The sequence below is a fragment of the Schistocerca nitens genome, chromosome 7 (assembly GCF_023898315.1).
Source record: "Schistocerca nitens isolate TAMUIC-IGC-003100 chromosome 7, iqSchNite1.1, whole genome shotgun sequence".
NCBI classification, from domain to species: domain Eukaryota; kingdom Metazoa; phylum Arthropoda; class Insecta; order Orthoptera; family Acrididae; genus Schistocerca; species Schistocerca nitens.
The window spans coordinates 611,592,422-611,612,345 of NC_064620.1; the positions used below are offsets into that span (position 1 = coordinate 611,592,422).

The window sequence follows — 19,924 nt, forward strand, 5'->3', positions numbered from 1 at the left end:
TGTCTCAGGTCAGGTCAAATGTCAAAGCCATACTGATAGTCTTCTTTGACTTTGAAGGATCAATTCATCATGAATTCGTGCCACAGGAACAAACTGTTAATCAGTGGTACTATATGGACGTGATGCGATGCCCGCAAGAAAATGTGAGAAAGAAACAACCTGAAATGTGGTGAGAAAACGTATGGCTCTTGCATCACAATAATGTACCTGCACATTCATCCCTGTTGGTGTGTGACTATTGCACAAAAAACGAAATCATTGTGCTGCCTCACCCTGCGTATTCTGCAGACCTAGGCCCTGCGGCAGTCCAACCCATGAAATGAAAATGTTTAATAACAGCATGAAACTCCATTTAAAATCACAATCGAAACACTTACCAATTCAGATGGCTATCAACAATGAATTGTGTGCTGTACATTGATGAAATTCTTTCCAACCATGAGGTGGCAAAAACCTATCAAACTACCCTCTTATTACCATGACAAAAATTAAATTTAAGCTGCATCAATTAACACCATATCTGAGTCATGCTCACATATTTTTTCCTTGACATCTTTACTTTGGGAAACAAATGGCAGAACAAAGGTGAAACTAAAATGTATGTAGGAGGGCAAGCATTGGCATTAGCGACACTGTTTCACAGCTTCAGTGTGCAATTGTGTGGAACTGTTTTCTGATTTATGTCGTAAGAAATTTTATTCGAATTACTGCCCAGTTTTGAGCACAGATTTGCACAAAATTTGTTTGTTACTGATACATTATAACTAACTTCATTATGTACGAGTCAAGATGTGAGACTACTTAAGCATCCAAAAGTGATCACCAAAAATTAGACCATAGAACATAATACTATAAACCAGAACATACATTTATGTTCACACAGTAACAAGCAGGGAAAGAGGAGGTAGTGAAAAGCTAACATGTCTGGAAATACCACAGGGAAGCCAAATATAACTCAAAAATAATGTAATTGTTTCCTTTTGTGTTCTATATTATCATAACAAAATTACCCTCTACTAGAAACTTTATTTTATATCACAGTGCTTTACTACACATGTGGCTACTGCAGATGGTATAGCCTTACCTCCTTCTAACCTTTGAACTGATTCAACTATCAGTTACAAAGGACTGAATGTAGACCTCAAACAACATTGCTATTATAATTTTCTCACACATACAAAGATTGCCTGAAGTGAAACAGGTGACAATTGACCAAAAAATATTCCACGACTGTCAGGGTGTGGCACTCTTTCATCGCACAGTTTTCTTAGCAGCTCCATATGCTCACTACTCACTAGGGCTGTCTGCTATGGCAGTGAGTTTCACCTCTCATGCACTACTTCTGTTCACAGCTGTCAATCTTGCTGTGTGACAGGACAGTTCACCACTACGGTCACTGCCTAACAGTGCAGAACAACAGCTGTCCCTTGTGGGACTTCGACCCATCAAGTTACACCAGTCTTTGTTCATCACTTGTAGCGTCCCCTCCAGATGTAGCTCCGTGCCCGCGCCATGAAGAACTGGCCACATGGTCATGCACCTGACACCGGTGCTTTCACGATTCTGCAAGATGCCCACACCACACCGTCTTTACAACTGGCAGGCAATTACCAAGGATACAGTGTTTTTGTGCTGCACCCCTTTGCAGACTATAAATTTCTCTTCGCATGTCTTAGTGCTGGTATCATAAATGCGAATATCATGCGGTGAATGGTCTGACGAGGCAACGATTTCCCTGGCTCCGCTGTTTCTACTGCTCCGTGCCTGGCTAGTGCATCCGCATCTCAAGTGGGTGAATGATTTAACATTTTGAACCTGAGACCATTTGTGCTACCCCAGCCACGTGCAGATCTGTCCTTTATGTAGTACTTACTTCAATAAAGTAAGGAACATTCCTACCCTGGTGACCCGATGACACACTTAATATTCTATTTGAGCACATTACTGACCGCCTCGACCCATTATGTGCTTGCTCCCACTCCCGCACATATGCATCCAGCAACTTCCATTCGCATGCTACGGACACTAGTGTGCTTCGCACCACGAACGCATTCCTTTATGCATGTTTCACTGCCTCTTGTGCAATCTAGCAACCAATGGCTACTGCCACCAGCCCATCCAATGCCCCACTGCATGCAGCTGCCATGCCTGCGCCACACGATATTATTGTTGAGATGGCCACGCACCTCATGGAACTGGAACACTGCACACTTACCAGGGCGCACAACTCACGGCAATGCAACCACTGGCAGCCTAGGACCCAAAACCAGACTCCACGCCACTGCTGTGGCTCGGTCTCTGAAGTCGTCACTGCTCCTCCCAGTCTTGTAGTGCCATCGTCCAACCCACCACACGCTGCCACCACTCTGTCCAGCTGTGCCACAGCTCATCTAGCACCCTTCAGCCTGCGGGACCCACACCTATGGTTTTCTTTGGTGGACGCTGTCTTCACCAGCTGCAGCATCACCCAGGACATCATACAGTTTGCCACGGTGATCGGCCAGATCGAGCCTACATATGTAATGCACGTCCGTAATGTCATCTCATCATCCCCAGTCAACTGCTACGAGGCACTCTAGTGCTGCCTCGTGACACAGCTCAGCCATTCTTCTGGCGGCAGCAAATAATTCCACCATCACTATGTAAAGCATTCATTATCCCATCCTCCACTTCAGCCTGTAATGGGGCCTCCCTGGACCTTCGCCATCGCTGACATTACTGACCCCATTATCGGAGTGGACTTCATTGGAAACTAGTACCTGCTCCCTGACGTTGCTGTCCGGAACCTCATTGACAGCAACACTGGGAGATCAACAAAGTGCACCACCCACTTCACTGTTCTCTTCGATGTGAAACAGGTGCCATATCCCAGAACATACCCAACCTCCTGGTGCAATTCCTGATTTTTACATGCCCACCCACCAGGCCTCGGGAGTCTGGTACCGCGCGCCGCGGAATTTGAATCCGCACCAGCGTCACGGACGTTGAAGATCCATAGAGGTCCCTGCACCGTAAGTTGTGGCGGCGCGCGCCTCCTGGCTCGCTTATAGTGTGGGGGCGCCACCAGTGGAACACGTGGTCCCGGCGGCCAATAGCGGCGCCCCCGAGAGCGTACTTAAGTGCCGGCCACTCGCACATCAAGTCAGTCTTATCTTGCTTACGTTGATTTGCACCTCGCTTGCGCTAGACTGCTTTCTTCCTGGTTTGTGTACGAGTTTGTTTCCTTGAGACTCTGTTGTTCGGTCTTGTCGTATTCGTTCTGTCCTACGTCGGTCGTGTCCGTCCTTTTCTGTTGTGTTGTTGTTTGTGGGCCTCTCCGCGGGTCCCGCCACGCCTTTCGTCAGTGCTACCCCGCGACCATCCCGGTCACAGTTACAACAGGGAGGTCTGCCATTCAACTGTATAATGCATCACTACCATGCCCAGACCATCCATCTTCTGCCAGTCACACTCCCAGGCCCCTTATAACTGAAGATCACCAAGGCTGAGTTCGGCGAGCTGCTCACCACCGGCATACTGCGTCCTACAAAGAGACTGTGGGTGTCCACCCATCACGTTGCAAAGAAGAAGGATAGCTTCTGGAGTCCATGAGAGGATTACCAGAAGATAAATGACCACACTATGCCTGACCGATACCTGGAGTCATTCCTACACAGCTACAACAAGCATTGTCTGAGGCTACAATCTCCAGCACAATCGACTGCACCAAGGCTTTCATCCAGACCTCTGTTGCCCCTGAGGACATCCAGAAGACAGTCAGTTCTTGAAGTCTGTCCTGTGAGGCTTGTCCTGCTGTTCCTGTACCTGGACAACATATTCATCTTTTCCACGATGCCAGAGGAACACTGTGACCATCTCTGCAGTATTTTTTAATGTCTCCAGGATGCCGGCATCATTGTCAACATAGCAAAATGAATTCATAGGCCTCGCCATCTCCATAACCATCTCACATCCCTTGCTCAACAAGGTACAAGCTACACTCAATTCTCAACATTCAAGGACATCTGTCGTTTCCTCCACATGTTAAACTTTATCTGCCGCCATCTGAGGAATACCACTGCCAAACAAGGGCCGCTCACTGCCGCCCTTCATGGTGTCAAAATGAAGGGAAAGAAGCCAGTGCCATGGACACCATGCTTCTTGGCCCCCAAATGCAACTTAGCAAACGCCACTCTGCTCGCCCCGCCCCATCCCACTGCCCCGCTTGCCGTTGTGGTTGATTCCAGCCAGACGACCATTGGCGCTGGTCTCCAGCAACATAACGGCAACACCTGGTGGCCACTTGCTTTCTTCTCCAGCAAGCTCTCCCCCTCTCAGTGGTGCTGGAGTGTATATGACAGAGAGCTCCTTGCTATCTATGAGGCTATCAAATACTTTTGGCTGATGGTGAAGGCCCATCACTTCACAATCTTCACAAACCACAAACCCATAACATTTGTCCTTATGAAAGATGTTGACCAGTGATCCTCACGTCAATTCCAGCAGCTGTCATTTATCTTGGAATTTACAACTGACATATGTCACGTCGCCGGAATTGGTATCATCTCCAACTTAACACAGTGACCTGGTAAAGATAGCTACTCAAACTGGTGGTACTAATGTGCATTTCATGCAACTGTTTCAGCATCGTGATCGGCATCATCTTAATGCGGCTGTTCGGTGCGTTAACATGGGGCTGGAGGAGGCACTGATGGCAGAGGGCATGGGTTACATTTCCACGGTGTCAGTTGAGTCTATCAGTAGACTGGGTTTCACTAGGCATGGCCTGCACCTCAGTACATATGTGAAGGGGAGGCTGGGAAAGCTTATAGGTGACAATGTAGTGGGTGGTGGTGGGATCACCCACGGAAAAATTCCTGTACTAGTTGCTGTTAGAGCTGCACCTTTTTTAGATTGAAGTCAGCCGATAGGTACACCAGCTTAAAGGAAGTACCTCTAACTAAGGACTCACCTTCAGAGAACGTCATGTTGCCAAGTAGAGAAGGAATTAGCATATTTCATCAAAATATACGAAGTATTAGAGATAAAGTTAGTGAACTGCTTATAGATGTTGACACTGAAATTATTGGTATATCGGAGCACCACTTAAATAATTTGACAATTCAGACGCTTCCTTTACCAGGATACAGATTAGCTGGCTGTTTTTGAAGGCGTTCCTTGCAGGGTGGGGGAGTGGCCATGTACGTAAAAAACAGTATTCCATTTGAGTCCATAGATATATCATGGCACTGCACTGATCAGATATTTGAATGTTATGCAGAGGCACTTGAATTTAGTGAAAATAAACTTCTAATTCTTGTTATTTATAGGTCCCCTAACTCTGACCTCAGAGCACTTCTGCTCAAGTTAGAGAGGTTTCTTGATTCACTTTATAGGAAGTACCAGAAATTAGTTATATGTGGTGACTTCAAAGTAAATTTTGTATATGACGGTGGAAGGAAAAGGATGTTGGTAGATCTCCTAAATTCATATGATATGATGCAGACTGTGTTTTTTCCAACTAAGATGCAGGGAAACAGTAGCACAGCCACAGACAATATTTTTATTCATTCTTCATTACTAGATGGGAATTCTATTAGTAAAAGGGTAAATAGCCTTTCAGGCCTGGGTGGCTGACTAGTGGGATAAGGATATCATGTAGAACAAAGCGGTAATTATATCAAAACGTTAGAAGTAGTCACAATGAAGCTACAGTAGCCCATTACAAACAGTACTGCAAGGTGCTTAAAAATGTTATTAGGAAGCCAAAGAGTATGTGGTATGTAAATAGAATAGCTAATTCACTGGATAAAATTAAAACCATATGGTCAGTTGTGAAGGAAGTGTCTGGTCAGCAGCACAAGGTCGACAGTATAAAGTCAGTCCATAGTGAAAATATTTCTGTTACTGATAAATCAGATATATGTACAGAATTTAACACTTATTTTCTGAGCATTGCTGGTGAATTAAATAAAAATTTAGTTTCCACAGGGAATCACATAACTCTCTTGGCAAATACCTTTCCGAGATTGATGTCTGAAATACATCTCTGTGATACAGACAAGCGGAAGATTGAGTCAATAATTAAACACTGAAGACTACAGACTCTCATGGATAAGATGGAGAATATTAAAGTACTGTGCTGCACATGTTAGCCCTGTATTTAGCCGTATTTGTAATTTTTCCTTTAGGAATTGTTGGCTTCCCGAACGTATTGTAATTGTAAAGCTGCTTTATAAAAAGGGAGAAAGGGACAATATAGACAATTTTAGACCTATTTCTATGCCATCAGTGTTTGCTAAAGTTATTGGAAAGGTTGTATGTGTAAGGATAATTAATCTTTTATATCATACAATTTGCTATCAAATGTACAGTTCGGCTTTAGAAGTCGTTTAACAACTTAAAATGCTATATTCTCTTTTCTCTGTGAGGTACTTGGTGAGTTAAACAAAAGGTTTTGATTGCTAGTCATATTTGGACCAAGGCCATAAAAAGCAGCTGGTGAGTATGCACACAAATACAAAAACGTTATGTTAACGTCTTCAAAGTACAGCAAACTCACAACAGTACTATACAAGAAATTTCTAATTGACATCTTGAAGCCATATGCGAGAGAAAGACAATTTCTTTAGTTTCTAGATTCATGAGGAGGGAAAATGAACCCTGTTTTGTATGATGAAATTTTTCGAGATAGAGAGGGTCTGCCAACATACAGTATTAAAGTAATTCCTCCAAAATGTACTCCATTGGTGCAGCCCTGTGACATTTATTTTTACAGGCAGGTAAAAAACCTTATAAAGTGACTAAAACATTGCTCATACATCATCTAAAACAATAGAGAGATAGCTTCAAGAGAAGCCTGCACAGAAATTCAAACAATCGAGCAAACAATTTGTTGACATGATCACATATGCATGGTACGCTGCAAAACTGTGTGATGGCCAAGAACAGTTTACGAACATAAAACATTGAAAAAACCATGCTCATGCAAAAACTTGGCATTCATTACATTTGCTGTATGGCACAATAAATATTCGTTTACATGTATCTAAAATTAGTATTGTCCTGATTCGTGCAGTGCTCCATATGTGTGACAAATGTAGTTACAATGATGTCAATAAAGAGACTACACTGATTTGATTCAAAATGCTCATGTATCCTTTTTTATTTCAATTGTCCTAACAATAATACTTTGATTTCCTATTTTGCATGATAAATATTATGCAATGATTCAATACTGGTAATCTGGACAGTCAAGAGTAAATCTGTCATTGGAAATTTGTGGAATTAAACAAATCACCAGTACTGTGATTTGATTCAGAGAACTTGTACTTATGAAACTAAGCACTTAATCACTTGGCTGCGGATTCCTTGCCTGTTAGAGCCCACACAATAGTATATTTATGCACGCCTAAAACTTGCGAACCTGATTTTCTCGAAAAAGAGTTGAGAGTTGCACCTTCCAGTTTACGTAAGTCACAGTCCTCGCCACAATTTACACACCAGGTCAACGCGTATTATATCGGTAAGGGTAAGTACATACGGTCCACTTGTCAGTGTTCCTGACATAATAATTCTTGAACTACGTAAGATACAACGGTATATTTGTATAGGTACATTCAGTGGCGTAGGTGCATACTGTTTGCGAAATATGATGCAAGTAGACTTAGTAGCAAAGAAATGATAAACTTAAACATCACACATGATGTGGCTGTTTTTCCTGCATCTCAGTGTTTAGGGCAGCATATCTACTGAACTATGCATCATACAATGATATAATTTTGTAGGTACATAAACTGCCATATATGAGCACTGTCTGCAAAATGTGTTGCAAATGGAAGTAGTAGCAAAGACGTAATAAACTTAAACATAACGCACAATGCAGTGGAATTTCACGCATCGCAGAGTTTATATCTCCTGAACTATGTGTGGTTCCATGAAATAGTATTGTAGGTGCATTTAGCAGCATACGTGTGTACTGTCTGCAGCAGTTTCTCACACGTCTCACTGTTTATGATATCATATCTGCTGAACTATGACAGAGAGGTGGGTCTTACCCCCAAAGCAGTAGTTTCCTCACAGTAATGGATATGGATACCAATTTTGGTTGAAACTGGTCCAGTGGTTTAAAAGGAGATGAGCATATGACGTAGATACATACCTACTCACATTTTTGTAATATGATTGTCTTTCTCACTGGATCATTCAAATTAAATAATTTCATTGGACTGAGAACAGTTTTCAAATCTCTAAGTTGTGGGGATATGCCAGAAACAACATGTAGTTTGGATTGGATGTTAACCTGAAGGTTCCCTTACCCTGGTTGGATAACTGTGGTAGGCTGAGGACAAGCAAGTCACAAGGACTAGCAAGTCACCAAAATGGCATCTAATTTGATTGAAAGACTTGCAAAAGGCCATTGACCTACTTGAAATAATAATAATAATAATAATAAAACAACAAGTACAACAAATACTGGAACAAAATAATGTGCAATCAGAAGAAGAAGAAAATACAGTAATGGACTCAAACATCCCAGAGCAAACAAACAAAGAACAACACGCACCAATTAAACAATCAGAGGAAAAGGAAATCTTAAGACAGCCACCAGAACAAGCACAAATAGAACACGAAGTGACACAGATGTTAGATATAGAAGAAAAATTTCAGCTAACATATATAGAATACAAAGACACAAATACAGACATTAGACCATTCTTGCATAGACCACCAAATAACCCACAAGTCGAAACAACAATAAAAACTATCAACACAATCATACATAACAAAATAAATGAAAACACAACTATGGAAGAGTTACAACTACTGGTTTATATAGGAGCACTCACTACACTAAATATACACACTAGGCAGAGATCAGAACCAACCAACACACAGAAGAAACCCACAAAACCAGCATGGCAACACAGGCTACAGATCAAAATAGAAAAACTGAGAAAAGACATCGGACAGCTAACACAATTTATAAGAAATGAAATCTCGGAAAAAAAAAAAAACGAAAAAGGTTAGGTAAAATCTCACAACAAGAAGCGACAGAGCAATTAGACGAAAAGAAGCAGAAATTACAAGCATTAGCCAAACAACTCAGAAGATACAAAAAAAGTGAAAATAGAAGGAAACAAAACCAAACATTCAACACAAACCAAAAGAAATTTTACCACACAATAGATAACACACACATTAAAATAAACAATCCACCAAACATAACAGACATGGAACACTTCTGGAGCAACACATGGTCAAACCCGGTACAACATAACAGACATGCACGGTGGATACAAGCAGAAACAGACACATACAAGATGATACCACAAATGCCTGAAGTGATAATTTTGCAACATTAAGTCACCCAAGCAATTAATTCTACTCACAATTGGAAAGCCCCTGGAAATGATAAAATAGCAAATTTCTGGTTAAAGAAGTTCACCTCAACACATTCACATCTAACTAAATTATTTAACAGTTACATTGCAGACCCATACACATTCCCTGATACACTTACACATGGAATAACTTATCTGAAACCTAAAGATCAAGCAGACACAGCGAACCCAGCTAAATATCGCCCCATAACATGCCTACCAACAATATACAAAATATTAACTTCAGTCATTAAACAGAAATTAATGACACATACAACACAGAACAAAATTATAAATGAAGAACAAAAAGGCTATTGCAAAGGAGCACGAGGATGTAAAGAGCAACTGATAATAGATGTTGTTGTTGTTGTTGTTGTTGTGGTCTTCAGTCCTGAGACTGGTTTGATGCAGCTCTCCATGCATACAGTAAAGCTGCATGCCCTCGGGAAAAATTACGGCCGTAGTTTCCCCTTGCTTTCAGCCGTTCGCAGTACCAGCACAGCAAGGCCGTTTTGGTTATTGTTACAAGGCCAGATCAGTCAATCATCCAGACTGTTGCCCTTGCAACTACTGAAAAGGCTGCTGCCCCTCTTCAGGAACCACACGTTTGTCTGGCCTCTCAACAGATACCCCTCCGTTGTGGCTCAAATGGCTCTGAGCACTATGGGACTCAACTGCTGTGGTCATTAGTCCCCTAGAACTTAGAACTACTTAAACCTAACTAACCTAAGGACATCACACACATCCATGCCCGAGGCAGGATTCGAACCTGCGACCGTAGCAGTCGCACGGTTCCGGACTGCGCGCCTAGAACCGCGAGACCACCGCGGCCGGCCCCTCCGTTGTGGTTGTACCTACGGTACGGCTATCTGTATCGCTGAGGCACGCAAGCCTCCCCACCAACGGCAAGGTCCATGGTTCATGGGGGGGGATATTAGATGCAGAGGTGACATATCAAGCTAAAACTAAACAAAGGTCGCTACACTACGCATACATTGATTACCAAAAAGCTTTTGATAGTGTACCCCACTCATGGTTACTACAAATATTGGAAATATGCAAAGTAGATCCTAAATTGATACAGTTCCTAAACATAGTAATGAAAAATTGGAAAACCACATTTAATATCCAAACAAATTCAAATAATATCACATCACAGCCAATACAGATTAAGTGTGGAATATACCAAGGAGACTCATTAAGTCCTTTCTGGTTCTGCCTTGCTCTGAACCCACTATCCAACATGCTAAATAATACAAATTATGGATACAATATTACTGGAACATACCCACACAAAATCACACATTTGCTATACATGGATGATCTAAAACTACTGGCAGCAACAAATCAACAACTCAACCAATTACTAAAGATAACAGAAGTATTCAGCAATGATATAAGTATGGCTTTTGGAACAGACAAATGTAAGAAAAATAGCATAGTCAAGGGAAAACACACTAAACAAGAAGATTACATATTGGATAACCACAGCAACTGCATAGAAGTGATGGAAAAAACAGATGCCTATAAATATCTAGGATACAGACAAAAAATAGGAATAGATAATACAAATATTAAAGAGGAACTAAAAGAAAAATATAGACAAAGACTAACAAAAATACTGAAAACAGAATTGACAGCAAGAAACAAGACAAAAGCTATAAATACTTATGCCATACCAATATTGACCTACTCATTTGGAGTAGTGAAATGGAGTAACACAGACCTAGAAGCACTTAATACACTTCCACGATCACAATGCCACAAATATAGAATACATCACATACATTCAGCAACAGAAAGATTCACATTAAGCAGAAAGGAAGGAGGAAGGGGATTTATCGACATAAAAAACCTACATCATGGACAGGTAGACAATTTAAGAAAATTCTTTCTAGAACGAGCAGAAACTAGCAAAATACACAAGGCAATCACTCATATAAATACATCGGCTACACCACTGCAATTTTATAACCACTTCTACAACCCTTTAGATCACATAACATCAACAGATACGAAGAAAGTAAATTGGAAAAAGAAAACACTTCATGGCAAGCACCCGTACCATCTAACACAGCCACACATCGATCAAGACGCATCCAACACATGGCTAAGAAAAGGCAATATATCCAGTGAGACAGAAGGATTCATGATTGCAATACAGGATCAAACAATAAACACCAGGTATTACAGCAAGCATATTATTAAAGATCCCAATACCACAACAGATAAATGCAGACTTTGTAAACAACAAATAGAAACAGTAGATCACATCACAAGCAGATGTACAACACTAGCAAATACAGAATACCCCAGGAGACATGACAATTTAGCAAAAATAATACATCAACAGTTTGCCTTACAACATAAACTTTTAAAACAACAAGTTCCTACATACAAGTATGCACCACAAAATGTACTGGAGAATGATGAATACAAATTATACTGGAACAGAACCATTATAACAGATAAAACAACGCCACATAACAAACCTGACATCATACTCGCCAATAAAAAGAAGAAATTAACACAACTTATCGAAATATCCATACCCAATACAACAAATATACAAAAGAAAACAGGAGAAAAAATTGAAAAATACATCCAACTGGCTGAGGAAGTCAAAGACATGTGGCATCAGGATAAAGTTGACATCATACCAATTATACAATCAACTACAGGAGTCATACCACACAATATCCACCAGTACATCAATGCAATACAGCTACATCCAAACATATATATACAACTACAGAAATCCGTAATTATTGATACATGTTCAATTACCCGAACGTTCCTAAATGCAATATAACACATACCGTACAGTTAATAGGAAGTGACGCTTGATCAAGGTCTGCATCACTTTCCATTCTTAACCAGACTTAATGTCTGAGAAAGTAAAGAAATAATAATAATAATATAGGATCAAACAATAAACACCAGATATTACAGCAAGCATATTATTAAAGATCCCAATACCACAACAGATAAATGCAGACTTTGCAAACAACAAATAGAAACAGTAGATCACATCACAAGCGGATGTACAATACTAGCAAATACAGAATACCCCAGAAGACATGACAATGTAGCAAAAATAATACATCAACAGCTTGCCTTACAACATAAACTTATAAAACAACACGTTCCCACATACAAGTATGTACCACAAAGTGTACTGGAGAATGATGAATTCAAATTATACTGGAACAGAACCATTATAACAGATAAAACAACACCACATAACAAACCTGACATCATACTCACCAATAAAAAGAAGAAATTAACACAACTAATCGAAATATCCATACCCAATACAACAAATATACAGAAGAAAACAGGAGAAAAAATTGAAAAATACATCCAACTGGCTGAGGAAGTCAAGGATATGTGGCATCAGGATAAAGTTGACATTATACCAATTATACTATCAACTACAGGAGTCATACCACACAATATCCACCAGTACATCAATGCAATACAGCTACATCCAAACTTATATATACAACTACAGAAATCAGTAATTATTGATACATGTTCAATTACCCGAAAGTTCCTAAATGCAATATAACACATACCACACAGTTAAAAGGAAGTGACGCTTGATCAAGGTCCGCGTCACTTTCCATTTTTAACCAGACTTAACGTCTGAGAAAGTAAAGAATAATAATAATAATTGTCATTATTATTATTATTATTATTATTATGTCTGCTTATTACAATTCTATTATACTTTATATTAACAAATGCACAAATAATTTCCACCAAATGTGGCAGAGAGCAGTCTGATGCTGACAGTTGCCATCTATAAAATTATGTGCCTAAGTAGAGTATGCTGGGCTCCAAATGTGTTTTACGTCATATGCTCATAACAAGCAATATATATTATTTACAGGTTGTTCCAATGTTAATCTACTTTGAAAGTTACTGCAGTATTATTCTCACAATAAAGGTGATTTAATGACATTACCCACCTACAGGACCAAGAAGTAGACAGAATCAACAAAAGATATGTACCAAGTCAGCATCATTATATTGATAACACACATCAATATAACACAAGTGATTACTGCATTCTAACGAACACAAAGGACATTATTCCAATGTAGAGCATTAGCTTCGTAAAACCTACCGAGACGTGAGAATAAGTTCTTTGCAACTGATAACAAAGACTGACACTGTAGTTTCAGGCGTTTTTCTTCTTCATATGCCAGAGCATTCAAGACGGTCCCAATGCAGTACCTGTAGACAATTGTTGCTTAAGAGTTCATTTATTTCAGAAAAAGCTTGCTTAGTAATATAATACCTTATCATTATAAGTTCTTGCCATATGATAGAAGTTATTTTTCCTAGACAGAAATAACACTAAAATACGAGATCTATTTGTACACACACACACACACACACACACACACACACACACACACACACACACACAGAGAGAGAGAGAGAGAGAGAGAGAGAGAGAGAGAGAGAGAGAGAGAGAATGCAAACAAAAACAAACATATCAAGGTATTTTTAGTTATGAACTAACGTAGTGTCGGTTATGTGCTTTTACTTGATGTAGTCAGCTTGAAGTTTCATGGCAGTTCAACAAATACAATTAAACCCGGGTATACGCACTTTCCCTATTAACTGCAGTTTTGTTGTGATATCTCAGATTTTCTCAAAGTGATTGATTAAGGGTGTGCTTCCACGTACACAACTGTGTTGTTGTTTCCATTTTTGCACAATATTGTAACAATCGACCCAGTTGCCTTCTTCATTAGATGTGATTGTTGCTGTTACATGTGTTCATTGCCTGGACCCCAACCAGACTGAACTACGCCTGGACTCCAACCAGACTGAACTACTGTTGCTCCTACACCACTATTTACAGCCAAGTTTGACTCCTGATATCCATTATGAACTATGATCTACGATGCTCTTGTTTTTCAGAGCCTGTACTGATATTCCAAAAGATACTTATTCTCCTTGTGTTTCCTAGCTGTAGTGCATATGATGATTGGTGATATCCTGAGTGCCGAACCCTATATCTTTTTTAAATTGAAACCTCCATCCTTGTTTACTAGGTTTCCTGACCTCTTTTTATTTTGATAGACTCCTTATTTATGCTGTCCTAGAAACTAGGCATTTGCATCATCATGCTAATGGCCTTAGTTTTTAAATTTTCTACCTTACCTGTCTGATGAAGGGATCTAATATTCCACACTCCAGTCTGCGGAATGCCTATTTTGTTCTTCCTGGTGACGACATCCTCTTGAGCAGTCCCTGCCCGGAAATCTGAATGGGGGATTATTTTACCTCCATAGTATTTTACCCAAGGGTATGTCACCACCATTTAATCATATAGGAAAATGGATAGGTTGAAGTTAGACATAATGGGAATTAGTGAAGTTCAGTGGTAGGAAGAATAGGTCTTCTGGTCAGGTGAATACAGGGTTATAAGTACAAAATCAAACAGGGGTATTACAGGAGTAAGTTTAATAATGAATAAGAAAATAGGAATGCAGATAAGCCACTCCAACAGCATTGTGAAAAAATTATTGTAGCCAAGACAGACACAAAGCCCACATCCACCATGACAGAACTAGTTTAAATGCTAACTACCTCTGCAGATGATGAAGAGACTGAAGAAATGTATGATGAGATAAAAGAAATTATTCAGATACTGCATGCTGGCCTTTTGTCACAGCAAGGTCATCCAAGAAGTGTTGTCATCAAAACTATGACTGTACTTAGTGTGTGCAGCGAAATGTGTGTGTGTGTGTGTGTGTGTGTGTGTGTGTGTGTGTGTGTGTGTGTGTGTGTGTGTGTGTGGTGCTGCGAGTGCACCTCAGCTTAGTCTGCCTGTGACTTGAGACACTTTCCTGTAGCCACGGTGCATCCAGGTGCCCAGCGAGTGTTGGTTCAGCTGGCGTTTCCCCCACAGCCCTCGGCTGTTTTTTGTTCACTAGTGTCGTTTCCACTTACAGACACACATGTAAGAGTACGAGAATGTGAACACATAGCTGAGACCACCAGGTGAGATATTTCATGTAGTTCATAAGTTGCACACTAAAATTCAAATCAACAAAAATATGTATTCTGATATCCCCTTTACCATTCCACCAATTCCACAAGACAAAAAAAAAATTCAAGAAATATACTAGGTGGCTCCAGAAACTGAGTTCTGTTTGGTAATAAAACCAAAATGAGAACATATACAAAAAATTTGGTGAGGTGGCTTGTGTGTGTCAGTGATACAGATAGTCATACCACTGGTGCAACCACAATGGAGGGGTTTCTGTTGAGAGGTCAAATAAACATGTGATTCCTGAAGAGGGGCAGCAGTCTTTTCAGTAGAATTCGGTGAGGTGGCTTGTGTGTCTCAGTGATACAGCTAGTCATACCACTGGTGCAACCACAAGGGAGGGGTATCTGTTGAGAGGTCAAATAAACATGTGATTCCTGAAGAGGGACAGCAGCCTTTTCAGTAGTTGCAGGGGCAATTGTGTGGATGATTGACTGATTGGGCCTTATAACATCAACTCAAACTGCCTTTCTCTGCTGATACTGTCAAAAACTGAAACCAAGGGGAAACTGCAACCATGATTTTTTCCAAGAATATGCAGCTATACAGCATGATTAAATGATGATGGTATCCTGCTGGGTAAAATATACCAGAGGTAAAACAGTCCCCCCATTTGGATCTCTGGGCAGGGACTACTCACGAGGATGATGTTATCAGGAGAAATCACAAAACCGGCATTCTATAGATCCCTTAATTGGGCACAAGGTTAGAATAGATCAGAGAGTTGAATGTTAGATCCTTTAATTGTGCAAAAGGTTAGAATATTTAAAAAGGGTAATGTGTAGGCTGACGTTAAATATAGTGGGAATTACAGAAGTTCTGTGGCAGGAGGAACAGGCTTTATGGTCAGGTGAATATAGGGTTATAAATACAAAGTCAAACAGGGGTAATGAAGGGGTGGGACTAATAACGAATAAAAAAACAGGTAAGTTCTGAGCCGAGTGAAAGGACTGAAATAGAGACTTCAAAAGTTATATGACAAGCAGTGCAGTGCAAATCAGAGGCTGCTATTCAGGTAGCTGACTGTGTGTGGCTTGCACACAAGGGTTTTTTAGATCAGGCAACTCTCCATCCAATCCAGATAACAATAGCCCTAAAAAAATAATAATAATAAAATAAAATAAAATAAAAAGGTTCAAATGGCTCTAAGCACTATGGGATGTAACATTTGAGGTCATCAGCCACTAGACTTAGAACTACTTAAACCTAACTAACCTAAGGACATCACACACATCCATGCCCGAGGCAAGATTCGGACCTGCGACCGTATCAGCAGCACAGTTTCGGACTGAAGTGCCTAGAACCACTCAAGCACAACGACCGGCCCTAGGAAACCCAGAAGCATCAGTGTAAGATCGAAAGAAACACCTCCCACAGGTGAGAGCATTAAAATCCTAATGATAAACTGCCAAAGCATCTGCAACAAAGTGCTAGAGTTTGAAACGTTCATGAAAAGCAGAGAAACTAACATAACACTAGGTCCAGAAAGCTGGTTGAAATCTGAAATTGATAGCATTGAGATTTTTGGGGAAAATTTAAATGTGCATTGAAAGGATAGGCAAATGCGAAATGGAGATAGTATAATTGTCGCAGTAGACAATGAACTAAAATCCACCGAGATAGAAATTGAAGCTGCATGTGAGATTATTTAGGCAAGACTCAGTATCAGAGGTAGGCATAAAATGATAATCTTCTATCGCCCACCAGACTCATCACCTGATGTAACCATAAACTTCAGTTCACTTGTACATAGTTCCCCAATCATACTGTAATTATCAGTGGAGACTTTAATCAACCAACAATTAATTGGGAAAATTACGTTTTTTTTTTTCCTGTAAGTATAAAGTTGATTAAGGATACAAATGTAAAATTCAAACAAGGTAAATGTCTTAATTCAGTGTTTAGCAATACTTCGGGCCATCACATCCAATCCTTGTACTGCTGATCCCCACAAAAAACAACTTCGGAGCATACCACTGGTCACTCAGTATCGTCCTGGTCTGGAATGTATTAATCAGCTATTTCAACAAGGTGATAACTTCCTAAAATCATGTCCTGAAATGATACCCATTCTGTCTGAGATTTTGCTCACCACACCTAGAATAGCTTTACATCGCCCTCCCAATCTCCACAATATTCTTGTCAGACCCTATGCTTCTTCTGCAACCATGTCCCTAACCTATGACTCCTATCACTGTGACAGTCTCCGCTGCAAGACTTGCCCTGTGCACCCTCCTACCACCACAAAAATCAACTCTGCAACTGGCAAAATATATACTACGATAGGGAAAGCCTGTGAAACGAAACGTTATATACCACGTGTTATGTAAAGACTGTTCGACCTTTGACATCAGCATGACTACCACCAAATTATCAGTCAGGATGAAAGGGCATAAGCAGAGGGTATATACTGGCAGCAGGCAATATCCTGCTGCAGAGCATGCTCTACAACATGACAATCATGACCTCAGTGCCTGTTTCACTACATGCGCCATCTGGGCTCCCCCCCCCCCCAGACACCAGTTTCTGAGGACTCCACAGGGGGGAACTAGCACTACATGTCCTTGGCTCTTGCCATCCACCTGGCCTTATTTTACATTAATTCCTCCCGTCACAGCATTTCTTCACAGTAATTATTCTTTTCTTCACTTCATTTTAGTTTTGTATATCCTTCATTTTCTTACCCGTCTATTTTTCACTGCCCCCTCCCACCTCTGTTATGTACAATCCACTTAGATTTTCATTATTATTAACTTGTGCATGATGCTTAAGTGGCAACCTCTGTCTTGCATATTATCCTGTGTTCCACCATTAGGCTCTCAGGTTTTCAAATCTCATTCAGTGCAGTCCCCAACACTCATTCTTTCCTTCTCATCCCATTTGGTAAGTCTCCCCTGACCCTCGGTTCTGATTGACTTTCCTGAAATACACTCTTTTTCCTAGACCTCTCCAGTCTTTATTCTTCACTCCTCGTCCTTCCCCATCAACCCTTCTTCCTGCTGGTCGTTCCTTCTCATCCAGTCCGGTCAGTCTCCTCTAACTCCGGGTACTGTGTGACTTTTCTGAACTGTACCCCTTCCCCTAAGCCTCTCCAGTTCTTTTCCTTCATGCCTCTTCCTTTCTCTTCAACTCTTCTGCCAGAAGAAGGAGCCACTGACCTTGAAAGCTTGTAAAAGTTAAATCCTTTTGTTTGTGTCTTCCCCTGCCATTGCTTGGTGAGTAGATTTTTTATCTATCCATTTACATCATACTATCACTAATTGATTATTTTCATTGTTATAAGAAAACTAATGAGACACTGCTGGTCATTACTTACCTTCAGAAGGCAGAATGTGTAGTACTGCCAGTAGATGCACATAGGAGAGAGACATTACCTAGCTCTTTCGGGACCAACAGTTTCTTTATCAAAGAAGAGGAAGGGATATTTTGGGGAAGGTTAAAAAGGAAGGGCAGGGATGAGAGAGAGTAACCTTTAGTGAGAAGGAGAAGGGTGGATAAGGGCAGAAAATGTTGTTTTATTTATTTATTTTTCTTATTGCGTTAAAATTGGTTACGGATAGAGAACTATTGGTTTTTTTAATCTAAAAACTGTGCAAAAGGATATATGAGATGAGAGTACGAGTACCTAACCCCACATTTTAAAAACAAAATTGTGCTCATTTCCTTTATTTTGTTATACACATTGTTTTCAGAGAATGTATAATTACATCTACTTAAGTTTACCTATATGTTAGCCAATGCCAGGACATTTCGTGGAAGCAAGCAACAATCATTCCCTTCTGAAACTACACAACTTTTTCTAATTGCCAACACTGTAGATTATTCACACTGGGCAAATTCTATGCTGTCCTTAAAGCGTGTAAGACATACTTTGTTATTTTTAATGAAGCATTAGACGGCACTGTTGGTATCTTGAAGGCCAGCATTACTGTATTCCAGACGTCAAGAAAATGGATGCTGTCACCATACGAGTTCAAACAGAATCTTCAGAACCAATACATAACAGGCCCAACTAAACAGTGCTAAAATAAATACTTTATGTTAATAAACAGTTTTGTGTCAGTTGTAGATAAGAATCCATACTACCTTTCCTTGACATTAGACAGGATTTTACATACTCTGCAAAAGGCATCTAAAGCTCCAAATCTATGATTTATAATAATTAATCGAAACCCTCAGCTGCCGACAGGTATTGTTGACATACCTTGATGGGGTCAGCTGAAAATGTGTGCCCCTGTCGGCAGATGAGGGTTTCAATTAATTATCATTTATTCTAGAGAAGCTGCACGGTCATCAATGGTATCTGTTCTTTTGAGAACAGTTACTATCTTCATAATCGATTTATAAACTTATCAAATGATCTCCCATAAAACACAAAGAAATTCTGATCATATGTAAAGGCTGTTCGGGACACCAAAGTTAATGTGCACGCACTTATGGATGACATACCCTCAAATGGAGGGAGTCAGGAACACGTAATGCACCCAGG

The 19,924-nt window shown here is 40.3% G+C and overlaps 1 protein-coding gene across 1 annotated transcript in view; it reads right to left on the minus strand.

The window, feature by feature from the left end:
- Positions 1-19,924, minus strand: part of LOC126195171 (cGMP-dependent 3',5'-cyclic phosphodiesterase-like) — a 333,488-nt gene that overhangs the window by 261,112 nt on the left and 52,452 nt on the right. Inside the window, exon 4 of the mRNA XM_049933683.1 lies at positions 13,495-13,604. Coding sequence (XP_049789640.1) covers positions 13,495-13,604 — 110 coding nt within the window. The remainder of the gene's footprint in view (positions 1-13,494; positions 13,605-19,924) is intronic.